Here is a 15,850-nt window from a genome sequence, read left to right as displayed (position 1 = left end):
TTTAACACCAGTCTTTTATTACTGATAATTAAGTGAGCAATTCTCTTTTGTTAAGAGCTCCCATGAATGTACCTTTTGAGAACTGCTTTAGAAAATTTTTGTTCGGTCTAATATTACTCTCTTCCAAGCCTCCTACGTAAATCAGAGCTTCTCAAGGAAGGATCAGTTTTATAGAAAAACAAATATACTGTTTGAATTTAGCCACCTTTAGTTTTAACTTATTCCTGCTCCTCTAAGACAAGTTTTGTGTTTTTAGTAATAATCATCTATTTCTCACAGACTCTTAGAGTGGAGAATTTGCGAAGTGTTTTGAATCTGAAAGACTCTGAAACTCCTTTGTGGGGATACATTTGGCCAGCACAGCTCTGGTATTAGGGAAATGAGCCTGCAAGGTAGCTCACTTATCTGTACATTGGCAAATAGAGAAAGATAGCCTTGTAATAGAGAAGAAAAAATCTCAGTGGGGAAAGAAATAATAAAATCAAGCTGGTTTATGGTTTGTCAGTCTAAAAAGCTTTTAAGCCTTATCTATAAAGGTAGATCCACTTAATGTTTGTTCTGCATTTCAGGCATCATTGTGTGATAAGTGGTGTAAATTTAGCCCCTTTAAGCCTGATCTCCTGGGAGTTGAGATTTAAGCCTTGGAACTTTATTTGAAAGGACTCTATTGATTAGGCTTTGATTTGGTCCTTCTTCACCAAAGAGAGGTACTAAATCATGGTTTAGCTTCCCTGTTAGGTGTTTTTTTCTCTTTTATTTACTTTACAGGCGTCTCTCTCCCTGCCCCCATTCTCCACGTTCCATTTCTAACATTCTGCTTAAAAAGACTAAAGTGGTATGAGAGAGGGGGGAAAAAGGGAAAGAAAAATCAACTGTCACCCTGTGAACATAATTGATTCAACAAATAACATATTTCAATTCTCAAGGAAAACTTCAATCTTCACTTATGTCAATTAGTGTTCAGTTCAATAAGTGGTGGAGGTCTTAATTCAGATGGATGGGAAAGTTTGTAGGTTCTTACCTCCTAGGGAAGGAGTGTGCTTTTCTTCGTTTAAAGTCATACTGTCTGGATTTATGCATCTACTCTGCAAAAAAGAAGCTTGAAAGAGAATTAATGTGATAGTTTTATTCTTCCTGAAAATAGGGAAAAGACATTTAATTTCTGTCCAGAGATTTGTTAGAATAAAAAAGTGAAACGAGGGAATGAACATTTTCTGGAATCCATCAGAGTGTAAACTCCATGAGGGCAGATACTTTATCTTGTTCATTCACCATTTAATCTCCAGTGCACATAGTAGGTGCATAGTACATATTTGTTAACTGGATCTGTTGTTAAGGGAATAAGAACAAAAAGGGACATAATTCAGGTTTTCTGTTAAGAATTTAGTTAAATTTCATTTCACTGGTTGCTTCATCCTTTGCCCCTAACCCCCTTTCTCCTAATTCATTAAATGGCAGGTGGCTCTTAAGAGTGCAGTATATACTATATCTTCAGAAATGATAAAGGAGAACCTATTTCATCAATTCCCAGACTGTCAGAATTGGAAGAGATCTCAGAGATGATGTAAAGCTGCTGTTTATAAATTCTTGTAAATGAACTGCTTGTTTCAGAATCACATTGAAACGTGATAGTTCCCTGACTCCTCTGTAAGACTTATGAAGGGATTGGCTCACTTACTCAACTCACAGCTCTCAACTCCTTGTATGAGGGGGAGCACACAGGTGAGCAGGTGCAAGGGCTAGGACGAGTGCTTCTGGGCAACCAGCAGGAGCAGAACTCTGTGCGGTCCTGCAGCAGCATCTAGAGGTTGCCTGTGACCCTCAGAATCCCAGAGGGTGCATGTTACAGTGTGCTATTTTAGCTTTGTCATTCATGGATGGCTTAAGTGTTAAACAGCTCAATGGAAGGGTCAATGTGATAGCCTCTTGTACGTGCACCCAGGTCCTTGTCTGGCATCCAGGAAGAATCAGGTTGTGTGAAAGAATTGAAGGATAGTGAATGTGGAGGATTTTATTGAGCAGTGAAAGTGGCTCTCAGTGAGGTGGGGAGCTGGACAGGGGATAGAGTGGAAAGGTGGTCTTCTCCTGGAGTTTGGCTGTCCCTGGCTGAATTCTTCTCTGAGATCCTGCCATCAAGTCATCCCTCTGAAGTCAAGCTGCTTCTCTCCAATGTCCAGATGCTTCTTCTCTTCTCTCCTCTGTCACTGCTACTCTATTGGTGGGGCCTGGGGTTTTTATGGGTACGGGATGGGGAATAGAGTGGGCCAGGGTGGTTTTGGAAAAAGCAGCATTCATGTGGGAAAACAGGAATGCATGTTTTCACTTTGGGTCACAGATCCAGGCATGAGGGTGTGGCCCTCACCAGGGACTGCCCTTTTCTACCCGGTATTTTCCTGCCGCCTTTCCTTATCAACATGAGGTATGTTATACATGTACAGACTTGGGCCTGAGCTTTAAATTTGTGACTGAGTCAAACACACTCTTGGGTAGACTCTTGGAAGTCTGTTTTCTTTTGTGACTTCCCCTAGTAATGTCAGTGTGAAGCTGGGTATAGAAAGCACTAATCCCATCTGCCTCTCAGTGCCCTGACCTCTGTGGTCTGTTACTCCTTGGTAAAAGTGATCAGCCTAAGGCACCCAGCAGAATGATTGGTGGAGCTGTGATAAGAACTCAGGTCTCCTACCTCTGTCAGTGGTGCTCCTGGCCCTATGGTTTGCTGCTTTGATTTAGCAAAAACATTCCTTATTACTCAGCACTCTCTCAAGATCCAGTAATACTTCTTCCTTCCAAGATAATGGTAGTATTTGTGGTGATGGCCAGGCAGAATCTGAAGGAAATACTAACTTTAGTTTCATCTACTTTGATGTTAAATATATTTTATTGTCTTCTTTAGTGATGTCTTTGATTACCCTCCATCCCCATCCCTTGGCTTAGACCCCAAGTCAGAAGTCCCTGCCTTTCTCCTGCAAGTCCACTTGGCATTCCCAGCCCTGCCTGATCATAAGAGAGTCATATGGGTGCCTGTTAAGGGCATAGAGTTCTGGTGCTTGCTTGAGTCCCATTAAGTCAGAATCTTCCTGGGAGGGGCCTGGGGACCTGTATTTTAAGTTCCCCTTATTATTATTATCTGCCACAATTCTCAGGCTCAGGTATCTGAAAATAGCAGCTTCCTTTCCCTTGGATCCAACTTTGATGTCCTGGATACCCCAGTTTATAATTACATCATAACTCTGTCTTCCCATTTGAAGGTTTATCCTCTCGTCTGTAGAACTTGTTCTTTAAGGAGGAAAGGAATTTCTGCTTTTTTCTTTCCTCTAAGGTGGAATTTTCCTGGACAAGATGCTGGGTGGACAGGTGGGTATGAACAGTAGCAGAATGAACATTGCAAGAAGGTTCATGGGTGCCTTTGAAAAGGAAGAGGGTGCCTGTGCTCTTTTCCTGGCTTTATTACTTAATAGTTGTATAACTTTGGGCAAATTATTTAAACCTCTCTAAGTTTATGTTTCCTCATCAGTAAAATGGGGGTAAGGATAGTACTCATTTGGAGGTTTTATGTGCATTAAGGTGTCCAAAGTCAGCTCTTAGGACACAGATACAGTTTGAGATTTGCCTGCAGCGGGTATTGGAGAGTGCACTCAGGAACAACTCATGTCATGGGGTATAGAAAGAGATTTTTGAACTGTGATGCACTTGCCACAAAGGTCTTAGCTGATCCCTTGGAGAACTTTGAGGGTTGGATGCTTCTCAGAGTTGTCTCAAATTAAGGGAAGAAGGCCAGGTCTTTATACCCCTGTACTTACCAGTCACTGGATGTGGGCTGCCCCTGGAGGGACAAGACTTCAGGTAAGGCAGCTCCCTTTGGCTGAGGGTGGCTGTGTGCCAGAAGCAGCCTACATACAGTCTTGGTGGAAAGGGGAGTGCTTTAGTCCTGGGAGGGATCTCAGTGGCACACCACAGCACTCACTACCCCCAGGTAATTTGTGTAAAACCCCAGCAGTGAATCTAGCACATCTGTAAATGTTCAGTGGATATTAACTATTGCCATTATCATTCCAGCTCTGGCAGGGCCACTTTCAAGAAGTGATTTAACTACTCTTGGGCTATTTTCTTATGTTTGAATGGAGATCCTAAGTTCTGTTCTGCCTACGTCCCTGAGTAGTTCTGAGCTCATGCGGAGATAATGTATGTGAAATTGCTGAGTAAAATAGTATTAAAATGTCAGGTATGACTGTGAGCCTACCTTTTTGAAATGAATATATGGCCATGACCTGGATTCTTTGAAGGGAAAAGGTTGTGATAAATGTAAAAGTACTTGTCTGTGAAATAGGGCATTTTAATTTTTTCTCTTCTTTCTATAGGGAATTAGAATCATGGAGATGCTGCTAAAGGAACAGTGTGGTGCCCCCTTAGCAGAATAAAGAATCATCAGTGAGTACCAAAAGCAAAGTCAGAATTATTTACGCAAGCCTTGTTTTCATGCTTATCAACCTGGTATTCTACAGCAGCCTCCCTGGAGGCTGCACACTTCCCAGTTATATGCACAGAATACTATTTCACAGGTGTTTTATCTCTTTAGTACTTTTATTTACTTGGTTCTTTGATTTTCAGAGCAGTTTTGTATTACATGCTGGGTTACAACTCTATTCAAATTGTTAAAACTGTTGCACAATCCACCATGATTAGGAGCCTCAAAGTGTCATAGATTTGCAAAGACTGCAGCTCAGATTAACTGAAGCTTAATGTTTTTGTTCTGAAAATAATCAAAGGAGGGCTTTAAAGATGTAACTGGAGCAGTAAAGGAAACAAGGAAGGGGCATGTTGATTGGCTAGTGAAACAAATATCTCTTATTAGTCATATATATTTCCAGTGATTCTGAGTAGCTGCCTGAAATGCGATTGAGAGGAATTCTGAGGTCTTGAGAGTAATGCTGAGGCTCTGGTAAGAGTGCCTTGACTGATTAACAGTGTCTGCCCATGGGCACAGGATGGAAGGAAGACAGTATTCATGTGCCACATCTAGTTTAGGGCAAATGGTGTAGGGTTAACAGATAGTGGGGCATTGCAGAACTACTCAACTTCCTACCCCCACCCCTAAATTTATATGGTCTAAATCAGGAAGAATTGTTTTTATAGTGGAAATGGCAGGACAGAGTTATTTAAGGGAGAATCAAAGCCACAAATAAATGAGTATGATAGATGTACATCTTACAGAACCTATACACCTGAGAGTTGAAACCTTTGAATAAAATAAACTTTGCCTTGGGTAATGTAGAATTAACTCAAATTTTCTTATGTTGGTTTAAAAGTTGAGACACGTGGTCTTGTTTAAGCAACCTAGTATTCTAATTGTGATATACAATAAACTTTGAGAGCAGTTAGTCAAAAAGAAGCAAAAGGAGCATTCATATACAAGTGCGTTAGCATACCCAGCATGCTGTCCAGATGTGTGAATGAACATCAGTTGGAGAATTATGAAGTCTTTCTGTTTATTTGCTATAATACTAAGCCCCTGTATACTTAATACATATTAATTCCTTTGTTATTGGAAATCTAAACAAGATATAATTTTATTTAGCATAGGCATGCACATAGCAGGTGCTCATAAAATGTTGGAATTGAATCTAAATATGGATTACTCCTACATCCAATGACTTGGCCACATCTCCCTGTTTTTCTCTGCTAGCATATTTGTGAGGCTCACTAAGCAACCTCTGTACTTGCATACTGAGGCACAGATCCCATCTTACTCTGGGAGGTGGGATCTTGAGTCAGCTCCAAGGTAAATGAAGGAATGAGGGGCCTCCATTTCTATGGGAAAAGTGAACACCTGTTGGTCTTCAAACTTCAAATTAGTGGTTTTGAAACTTTCTTGAGCATTAGAGTCTTCTGGAGGATTGGTTGTCTCCACTCCCCAAGTTGTGATTCAGTAGGTCTGAGATGAGGCCTGAGCATTTGTGTTTCTAACAGATTTCCATGTGATGGTGATCCTGGTCCTGGGACCACACTTTGAAAATGGCATTTTTAAATGAGTTCACATCTCTGGGTGGAGACAGATGAAATGCCAGGGCACTGAGAAAGCTGTTAAGCTAGGAGTTAGACATTGTTATGTATTTGGTCAACTTTTGATTAATAGGAAGAGTGAGAGAGGGTGCCAAGATGGCCAAGAGAAGCCAGCGCCGGAATGCAGCTCACAGTGAATGAGACACAGAGGGCTGGAGGACTTCATGGTTCCAAACAAGGTGCCAGGTTCTTTTTTGTGGGACTGATAGGGCACTGGAATTGGGCCTAGGGAAGGGGCTGCAGGGTGACAGCCACCCAGGGGGGCAAATCAAGGCAGGGTGAAACGTGCAGCCGGCTTGGAGGATCTGGAGGCTTAATCCCCTGGGAGCTCTGTTTTGGATCCTGTGCTTCCCTCATCCCTCCTGCAACCCATGGTCCATGAGGGGCCCTGCCAGATGGTGAGGCGCTGTGGGTAGTCAATACAAATCTAAGCAGCGGCTACCGCTGGGCTTGGTAAGTTGTCACAGGGACCTGGGTGGGAATTTGGACTAATGCCAGTGGGACAGACCATCCCACTTTGGGAGAGATAATATTGGGAAGGTGGGGCCAATCTCACCTGCAAAGAAAGTCCAGGGAAGGACCACCTACCCAACAACCTGACTGAACCTGAGAGAGCCCAGCAAAGCCCTCTACAGGCCAAAAAAGATACAGCTCCAACCTCAATCAAAAAAAAGTACCCTCAGAGACTCCTCCTGAAATCACCAACTTCAAAGATTAAAGGGAGATAAATCCATGAAGATGGGAAAAAACCAGTGCAATAAGGTTGAAACCACCAAAGAACAGAACACTTCTTCTCCTCCCGGGGATCACAACAGCACACCATCAAGGGAACAAAAAAAGACAGAGAATGAATCTGACAAATTGACAGAAGAAGGCTTCCAAAGGTGGGCAATAACAAACTTCTGTGAATTAAAAGACAATGTTCTAACCCAATGCAAAGAAACTAAGAGCCTTGAAAAAAGGTTAGATGAAATCCTAACTAGAATAACCAGCTTAGAGAGGAACATAAACGACTTGATGGAGCTGAAAAACACAGCACGAGAACTTTGTGAGGCATACACAAGTTTCAACAGCCGAATCGATCAAGCAGAAGAAAGGATATCAGAGGTAGAAGATCAAATCAATGAAATAAAATGAGAAGGCAAGATTAGAGAAAAAAGGGTGAAAAGAACAAAGCCTCCAGGAACTATGGGATTATGTGAAAAGACCTAATCTATGCTTGATCGGCGTACCTGAATGTGACGAGGAGAATGAATCCAAGTTGGAAAACGCTCTTCAAGATATTATCCAAGAGAACTTTCCCAACCTAACAAGGCAGGCCAACATTCAAATCCAGGAAATACAGAGAACACTACAAAGATATTCCTCAAGAAGAGCAACCCCAAGGCACATAGTTGTCAGATTCACCAGGGTTGAAGTGAAGGAAGAAATCCTAAGGGCAGCCAGAGAGAAAGGTTGAGTCAAAGGAAAGACCATCACACTCAGAGCAGATCTCTCAGCAGAAACCCTGCAAGCTAGAAGGGAGTGGGTGCCAATTTTCAACACCCTTAAAGAAAAGAACTTTCAACCCAGAATTTCATATCCGGCCAAACTAAGCTTCATAAGTGAAGGAGAAAAAAAGTCCTTTATGGACAAGCAATTGCTGAGAGATTTCATTGCTACAAGACCTGACTTACAGGAGCTACTGAAGGAAGTCCTAAAGAGGAAAAGGAACAACCAGTACCAGCCACTGCAAAAATGTACCAAATGGTAAGGAATAACAGTGGAATCAAGGAGCCATGTCAATTAACGGGCAAAATAACCAGCCAGTAACAAAATGGCAGGATCAAATTCAACCATAACAACATTATCATTGAATGTAAATGGCCTAAACACCCAAATCAAAAGACACAAACTGGCAAACTGGATAAAAAGTCAAGACCCATTGGTGTGCTGTATTCAGGAAACCTATCTCACATGCAAAGACTCACATAGACTCAAAGGGATGGAAGAAGATCTACCAAGCAAATGGAGCGGGGGTGGGGGGGCGGTGTGGGGAAAGCAGGGGTAGCAATCTTAGTCTCTGATAAAATGGACTTTAAAACCAACAAAGATCAAAAGAGACAAAGAAGGGCATTATATAATGGTAAAAGGATCAATGCAACAGGAAGAGCTAACCATCCGAAATACTTATGCACCCAATGCAGGAGCACGCAGATACATAAAGCAAGTTCTTAAAGACCTACAAAGAGACTTAGACTCCCGCACAATAACAGAGGGAGACTTTAACACTACACTGACACTATTGGACAGATCAATGAGACAGAAAGTCAACAAGGATATCCAGGACTTGAACACAGATTTGGACCAAGTGGACCTAATAGACATTTACAGGACATTCCACCCCAAATCCACAGAATACATATTCTTCTCAGCACCACATTGCACTTACTCCAAAATTGACCACATAATTGGAAGTAAAATCACTCCTCAGTAAGTGCAAAAGAACGGAAATCACAAAAAATAGTCTCTCAGACCACAGCACAATCAAATTAGAACTCAGGATTAAGAAAAGCACTCAATACCGCACAATCACATGGAAACTGAACAACTTGCTCCTGAATGACTAATGGATAAACAATGAAATGAAGGCAGAAATAAAAATATTCTTTGAAACCAACGAGAATGAAGACATAATGTACCAGATCCTATGGGACACAATTAAAGCAGTGTCTAGAGGGAAATTTATAGCGATAAATGCCCACAGGAGAAACAAGGAAGGATATACAATTGACACCCTGTCATCAAAATTGAAAAAACTAGAGGAGCAAGATAAAAAAAACTAAAAAGCTAGCAGAAGACAAGAAATAACTAAGATCAGAGCAGAACTGATGGAGATAGAGACACAAAAAACCCTTCAAAAAATCAATAAATCCAGGAGCTGGTTTTTTGAAAAGATCAACAAAATAGACGGACCGCTAGCTAGACTAATAAAAAAGAGAAGACTCAAATAGATGCAATAAAAAATGATAAAGGGGGAGATCAAAACCAATTCCTCGGAAATACAAACTACCATCAGAGATTACTACAAACAACTCTATGCACATAAACCAGTAAATCTGGAAGGAATGGATAAATTCCTGGACACTTACACACTCCCAAGACTAAGCCAAGAAGAAGTTGAAACCCTAAATAGACCAATAACAAGGGCTGAAGTTGAGGCAGCAATTAATAGCCTACCCACCAAAAAACGTCCAGGTCCAGATGGGTTCACAGCTGAATTCTACCAGACATACAAAGAGGAGCTGGTACCATTCCCATTGAAACTATTCCAAACAATACAAAAAGAGAGTATCCTGCCTAACTCTTTCTATGAGACAAACATCATTCTGATACCAAAATCTGGCAGAGACACAACTAAAAAAGAAAACTACAGGCCAATATCCATGATGAACATTGATGCAAAAATCTTCAATAAAATACTGGCAAACCGAATCCAATAGCACATTAAAAAGCTTATCCACCATGATCAAGTAGGCTTCATACCAGGGATGCAAAGCTGGTTCAACATACGCAAATCTATAAACATAATTTACCACATAAACAGAACCAAAGACAAAAACCACATGTTTATCTCAATAGATGCAGAGAAGACCTTTGACAAAATTCAACAGCCCTTCATGCTAAAAGCTCTCAATAAACTAGGTCGATGGAACGTATCTCAAAACAATCGACAAACCCACAGCCAATATCATACTGAATGGGCAAAAAGTAGAAGCATTCCCTTTAAAAACTGACACTAGACAAGGATGCCCTCTCTCACCACTCCTATTCAATATAGTATGGGAAGTTCTAGCCAGATCAGTTAGGCAAGAAAAAGAAATAAAGGGGATTGAATTAGGAAAGGAAGGAGTCAAACTGTCCCTATTTGCAGATGACATGATCGTATATTTAGAGACCCCATCATCTCAGCCCCAAACCTCCTTAAGCTGATAAGCAACTTTGGCAAAGTCTCAGGATACAAAATCAATGTGCAGAAGTCATAAGCATTCCTATACACCAATAACAGACAAACAGCCAAATGATGAGCTAACTCCCATTTACAATTGCTACAAAGAGACTAAAATACCTAGGAATACAACAAACAAAGGAGGTAAAAGGTCTCTTCAAGGAACTACAAACCACTGATTAAGGAAATAAGAGAGGACACAAACAGATGGAAAAACATTTCATGCTCATGGTTAGGAAGAATCAATATTGTGAAAATGGCCATACTGCTCAAAGTAATTTTTTTTTTTTTTTTTTTTTTTTTTTTTTTTTTTTTGATACGGAGTTTTGCTCTTGTTCCCCAGGCTGGAGTGCAATGGCGCGATCTCGGCTCACCGCAACCTCCGCCTCCTGGGTTCAGGCAATTCTCCTGCCTCAGCCTCCTGAGTAGCTGGGATTACAGGCACGCACCACCATGCCCAGCTAATTTTTTGTATTTTTAGTAGAGACGGGGTTTCACCATGTTGACCAGGATGGTCTCGATCTCTTGACCTCGTGATCCACCCACCTCGGCCTCCCAAAGTGCTGGGATTACAGGCTTGAGCCACCGCGCCCGGCTAAAAGTAATTTATAGATACAATGCTATCTCCATCAAGCTACCAGTGACCTTCTTCACAGAACTGGAAAAAACCACCTTAAACTTCATATGCAACCAAAAGAGAGCCTGCATAGCCAAGACAATCCTAAGCAAAAAGAACAAAGCTGGAGGCATCACGCTATCTGACTTCAAACTATACTACAAGGCTACAGTAATCAAAACAGCATGTTACTGGTACCAAAACAGAGATATAGACCAATGGAACAGAACAGAGGCCTTGGAAGCAACGCAACACATCTACAACCATGTGATCTTTTGATAAACCTGGCAAAAACAAGCAATGGGGAAAGGATTCTCTGTTTAATAAATGGTTTTGGGAAAACTGGCTAGCCATATGCAGGAAGCTGAAACTAGACCCCCTCCTTACACCTTATACGAAAATTAACTCCAGATGGATTAAAGACTTAAACATGAGACCTAACACCCTAAAAACCCTAGAAGAAAACCTAGGCAAAACCATTCAGACATAGGCACAGGCAAGGACTTCATGACTAAAACACTAAATGCATTGGCAACAAAAGTCAAAATAGAGAAATGGGACCTAATTAAACCTAAGAGCTTCTGTACAGCAAAAGAAACAATCATTACAGTAGACTGACAACTAATAGAATGGGAAAAAATTTTTACAATCTACCCATCAGACAAAGGGCTGATATCCAGAATTTACAAAGAACTATAGCAGATTTATAGGAAAACAAACAAACCCATTAAAAAATGGGTGAAGGATATGAACAGACACTTTTCAAAAGGCTAACAAACTATGAAAAAATGCTCATTATCAATGGTCATTAGAGAAATGCAGATCAAAACCACATTGAGATACCATCTCACACCAGTTAGAATGGCGATCATTAAAAACTCTGGAGACAACAGATGCTGGAGAGGATGTGGAGAAAAAGGAACACTTTTACACTGTTGATGGTAGTGTAAATTAGTTCAACTATTGTAGAAGACAGTGTGGCAATTCCTTAAGAATCTAGAAATAGAAATTCCATTTGACCCAGCAATCCCATGACTGGATATATACCCAAAGGATTATAAATTATTCTATCATAAAGATACATACACACGTATATTCATTGTGGCACTGTTTACAATAGCAATGACCTAGAACCAACCCAAATGCCTATCAATGATAGACTGGACAAAAAAAATGTGGCACATATACACCATGGAATACTACGCAGCAATAAAAAACGATAAGTTCATGTCCTTTGTGGAGACATGGATGAACCTATAAACCATCATTCTCAGCAAACTGACACAAGAACAGAAAACCAGACATTGCATGTTTTCACTCAGGCAGGTGATGAACAATGACAACCCTTGGGCACAGGGAAGGGAACAACACTCACAGGGCTAGGAGGGGAAGGGAGTGAGGGGACATTGGGGGTGGTTGGACGGCGGGGAGGACAGGGAGGAATAACATGGGGAGAAATGCCTGATGTAGGCAATGGGTGCGGGGGTGGGGTGGGGGATGGAAACAGCAAACCACCACAGCATGTATGTAATCCTGCAGGATGCAGAACATGGACATGTACCCCAGAGCCCAAATACAAGAAAAAAAAAGTAGGAAGAGTGATATTCTTTGTTTGGCTTTTCCCTCATCTTTGCATCTCAGCTTCTTGTTTGCCCCCTTTTTTTGTTGCTTAAACGTTGCCAGGCTTCATCCTGGCAACAATGCAGTTGAAAAGAGGGGAGGGGAGACTCACATCAAGTTGTATTTTAAATCGATTTGGATTTAAATTGTTGGTAGTGAAGATGAGTAACTTAAACAAGTTTAAAGCATTACCTGTTGTCTTGTTATCAATGTTCTGTATTTCGTTTTGTTTTGATTTGTTTTGAGACAGGGTCTCACCATTCTGTCACCTAGGCTGGTGTGCAGTAGTGCAGTCAGGGCTCACCACAGCCTTAACCTCCATGGCTCAAGTAATCCTCTCACCTCAACCCCCTGAGTAAGCTGGGATCACAGGCATGCGCCACCACACCTGGCTAATATTTTCCTTTTTTGTAGAGATGAAGTCTCTGTATGTTGCCCAGCCTGGTTTTTTTTTTTTTTTTTTTTTTTCCTGTCCTGTGGTTGAGGGCTAAGCCATGAATGAACTCAGGACATCGCATTGTTCGTGAAAAGCAACTTCTTCTTCTTCTTTCTTAACTGAAATGGTTGAGGTCTGAATATAACCAGGAGTTTAGTACAGGACAGTTGCATTTAATGCATTCAATGCAATGAAATTTCCTCAAGGATTTATATAATTCAGACTCTCAAATTCATGACCAGTTTTCTCAGAGGGTAACTGTAAAGTAGGGGATACACACATACACACACACACACACACACACACACACACACACACACACACGTGTACACACTCTTACCACATAAATCTACAATTCAGTGTTGCAGCCATGCTGCCAGCTTATTCCTTTTCTTTTCTCCTGTTTTCTTGAGTATTTTTACAAAGCTTTTAAAGTTTGAAATGTGCCTATTTTGATAGAACTTTTTAATTTCTCAGAAATAACTGTATGGAAAATGGAGGGGGTGGTTTCAGGTGGGTGTACTACTGTTTTTGTGAGTCATAAAATGCTACATTAAAAGAAAGGGGAAATTAGCTCTATAGCTATAAAATAGAGGTCAAAAAACTGCAGCCTATAAACCAAACTTAGCCTGCTGCCTGCTTTTATAAATAAAGTTTTATTGGAACACAACTATGCTCCTAACTATGTTCAGAGCTATAACTGCAGAGTTGAATAGTTATAACAGTGACCTTACAGCTGCAAAGCCAAAAATATTTACTGTCTGGTCCTTGAAGAAAATTGTTGCCTACTGAGTTAGTGTCCTAAATTAACATCAAGGAGTGTTGTGGTGATTGTTTGGCCTTTAAAATATAGGGTCTGATCATAACTTACCCCTAAAGTTTATAGTTTGACAGTTTGTTTTTCTTGCATTAGCTCTAACATCAACACTTTGTGAAGACTTGGCTGATTTTGTATTAAGACATAAAAAGGTATTAAAATGATAATAACAGGAAGTTAAAATACCAGCAACAGTGGTCACTTAAATTGCTCACAAAGTTCCAATGCACATATACAATGGAGTAGATTAAATATAGGCATTTTGTTTAGCACATAAAGTGGCACTGTGATGAGGCTGTAGGGTAGTTGCTATTTATAATTTACTCAATTTGCCAGTTTTGTAATTTTTAATTCTTAAAAGATGTTTTGTGAGATTTGCAGAAATATGCATAAGGAGACATTATTTAATATTTTCATATCATACCACATTTTAAATTTGCATAATTTAAATTCACATTGAATGTGACTGCATTCTATGTTGTACCTAACATTTTTAAAAAAATTTATTTATTTAACTTTAGGTGCATACTGTATCTGACATTTCTCCCCATGTTATCCCTCCCCACCCCCTCACTGTCTCTCCCCAACCCCCCACCCCAACTGCCCCCAGTATGTGATGCTCCTCTCCCTGAGTCCACGTATTCTCATTGTTCAACACCCACCTATGAGTGAGAACGTGCGGTGTTTGGCTTTCTGTTTTTGTGTCAGTTTGCTTAGAATGATGGTTTCCAGATTCATCCAAGTCCCTACAAAGGACATGAACTTATCGTTTTTTATGGCTGCATAGTATTCCATGGTGTATATGTACCACATTTTCTTTGTCCAATCTATCATTGATGGACATTTGGGTTGGTTCCAAGTCTTTGCTATTGTACGCAGGGCTGCAATGAACATACATGTGCATGTGTCTTTATAGTAGAACGACTTATAGTTCTTTGGGTATATACCCAATAATGTGATTGCTGGATCAAATGGAATTTCTATTTCTAGATCCTTGAGGAATTGCCACACTGTCTTCCACAGTGGTTGCACTAATTTACACTCCCACCAACTGTGTAAGAGTGTTCCTATTTTTCTGCATCCTCTCCAGCATCTGTTGTCTCCAGATTTTTTAAGGATCACCATTCTAACTGGTGTGAGATGGTATCTCAATGTGGTTTTGATTTGTGTTTCTCTAATGACCAGTGACAATGAGCATTTTTTCATATGTTTGTTGGCCTCATATGTGTCTTCTTTTGAAAAGTGTCTGTTCATATCCTTCATCCACTTTTGAATGGGGTTGTTGTTTTCTTGTATATCTGTTTTAGTTCTTTGTAGATTCTGATTATTAGCCGTTTGTCAGATGGGTAGATTGCAAACATTTTTTCCCATTCTGTTGGTCACCAATTCGCTCCAATGATGGTTTCTTTTGCTGTACAGAAGCTCTGAATTTTAATTAGATCTCATTTGTCTGTCTTGGCTTTTATTGCCATTGCTTTTGGTGTTTTAGTCATGAAGTCCTTGCCTCTGCCTATGTCTTGGATGGTTTTGCCTATGTTTTCTTCTAGTGTTTTGATGGTGTTAAGTTTTATGTTTAAATCTTTAATCCATCTGGAGTTAATTTTAATGTAAGGTGACAGTTAGGGGCCAGTTTCTGCTTTCTGCACATTGCTCGCCAGTTTTCCCAACACCATTTATTAAACATGGAGTCCTTTCCCCATTGCTTGTTTTTGCTGGGTTTGTCAAAGATCAGATGGTTGTAGATATGTGGTGTTTCTTCTGGGGCCTCTGTTCTGTTCCATTGGTCTATGTCTCTGTTTTGGTACCAGTACCATGCTGTTTTGATTACTGTAGCCTTGCAGTATAGTTTGAAGTCCGGCAGTGTGATGCTTCCAGCTTTGTGTTTTTTGCTTAGGATTGTCTTGGCTATGCAGGCTCTCTTTTGGTTCCATATGAAGTTTAAAGTGGTTTTTTTCTACTTCTGTGAAGAAGGTCATTGGTAGCTTGATGGGGATAGCATTGAATCTATAGATTACTTTGGGCAGTATGGCAATTTTCACAATATTAATTCTTCCTAACCATAAGCTTGAAATGTTTTTCCATCTGTTGTGTCCTCTCTTATTTTATTGAACAGTGGTCTGTAGCTGTCCTTGAAGAGGTCCTTTACATCCTTTGTTAGTTGTGTTCCTAGGTATTTTATCCTCTTTGTAGCAATTGTGAATGGTATTTTGCTCTTGGTTTGGCTTTCTGTTTGTCTGTTATTGGTATATAGAAATGCTTGTGATTTCTACACATTGATTTTGTATCCTGTGACTTTGCTGATGTTGCTTATCA

The 15,850-nt window shown here is 40.4% G+C and overlaps 1 protein-coding gene across 16 annotated transcripts in view; it reads left to right on the top strand.

Annotated features, from left to right (window-relative positions):
* Positions 1 to 15,850, top strand: part of PRELID2 (PRELI domain containing 2) — a 631,123-nt gene that overhangs the window by 66,484 nt on the left and 548,789 nt on the right. For 14 of the 16 annotated variants that reach the window (XR_012512535.1, XR_012512530.1, XR_012512527.1 and 11 more), the window contains one exon: positions 4,359 to 4,428. The exons of the other annotated variants lie outside the window; for them this stretch is intronic. Coding sequence is in view for 2 of the 14 variants with exons in the window: in XM_039469218.2 (XP_039325152.1) it covers positions 4,359 to 4,418 (60 nt within the window). In the remaining 12 variants the exon portion in view is untranslated. The remainder of the gene's footprint in view (positions 1 to 4,358; positions 4,429 to 15,850) is intronic. 16 annotated transcript variants of the gene reach the window in all.

Source organism: Saimiri boliviensis, chromosome 1 (assembly GCF_048565385.1).
Source record: "Saimiri boliviensis isolate mSaiBol1 chromosome 1, mSaiBol1.pri, whole genome shotgun sequence".
NCBI classification, from domain to species: Eukaryota; Metazoa; Chordata; class Mammalia; order Primates; family Cebidae; genus Saimiri; species Saimiri boliviensis.
The sequence above is the reverse complement of the archived record's forward strand: the minus strand, read 5'-3'. Positions and strand labels throughout refer to the sequence as shown.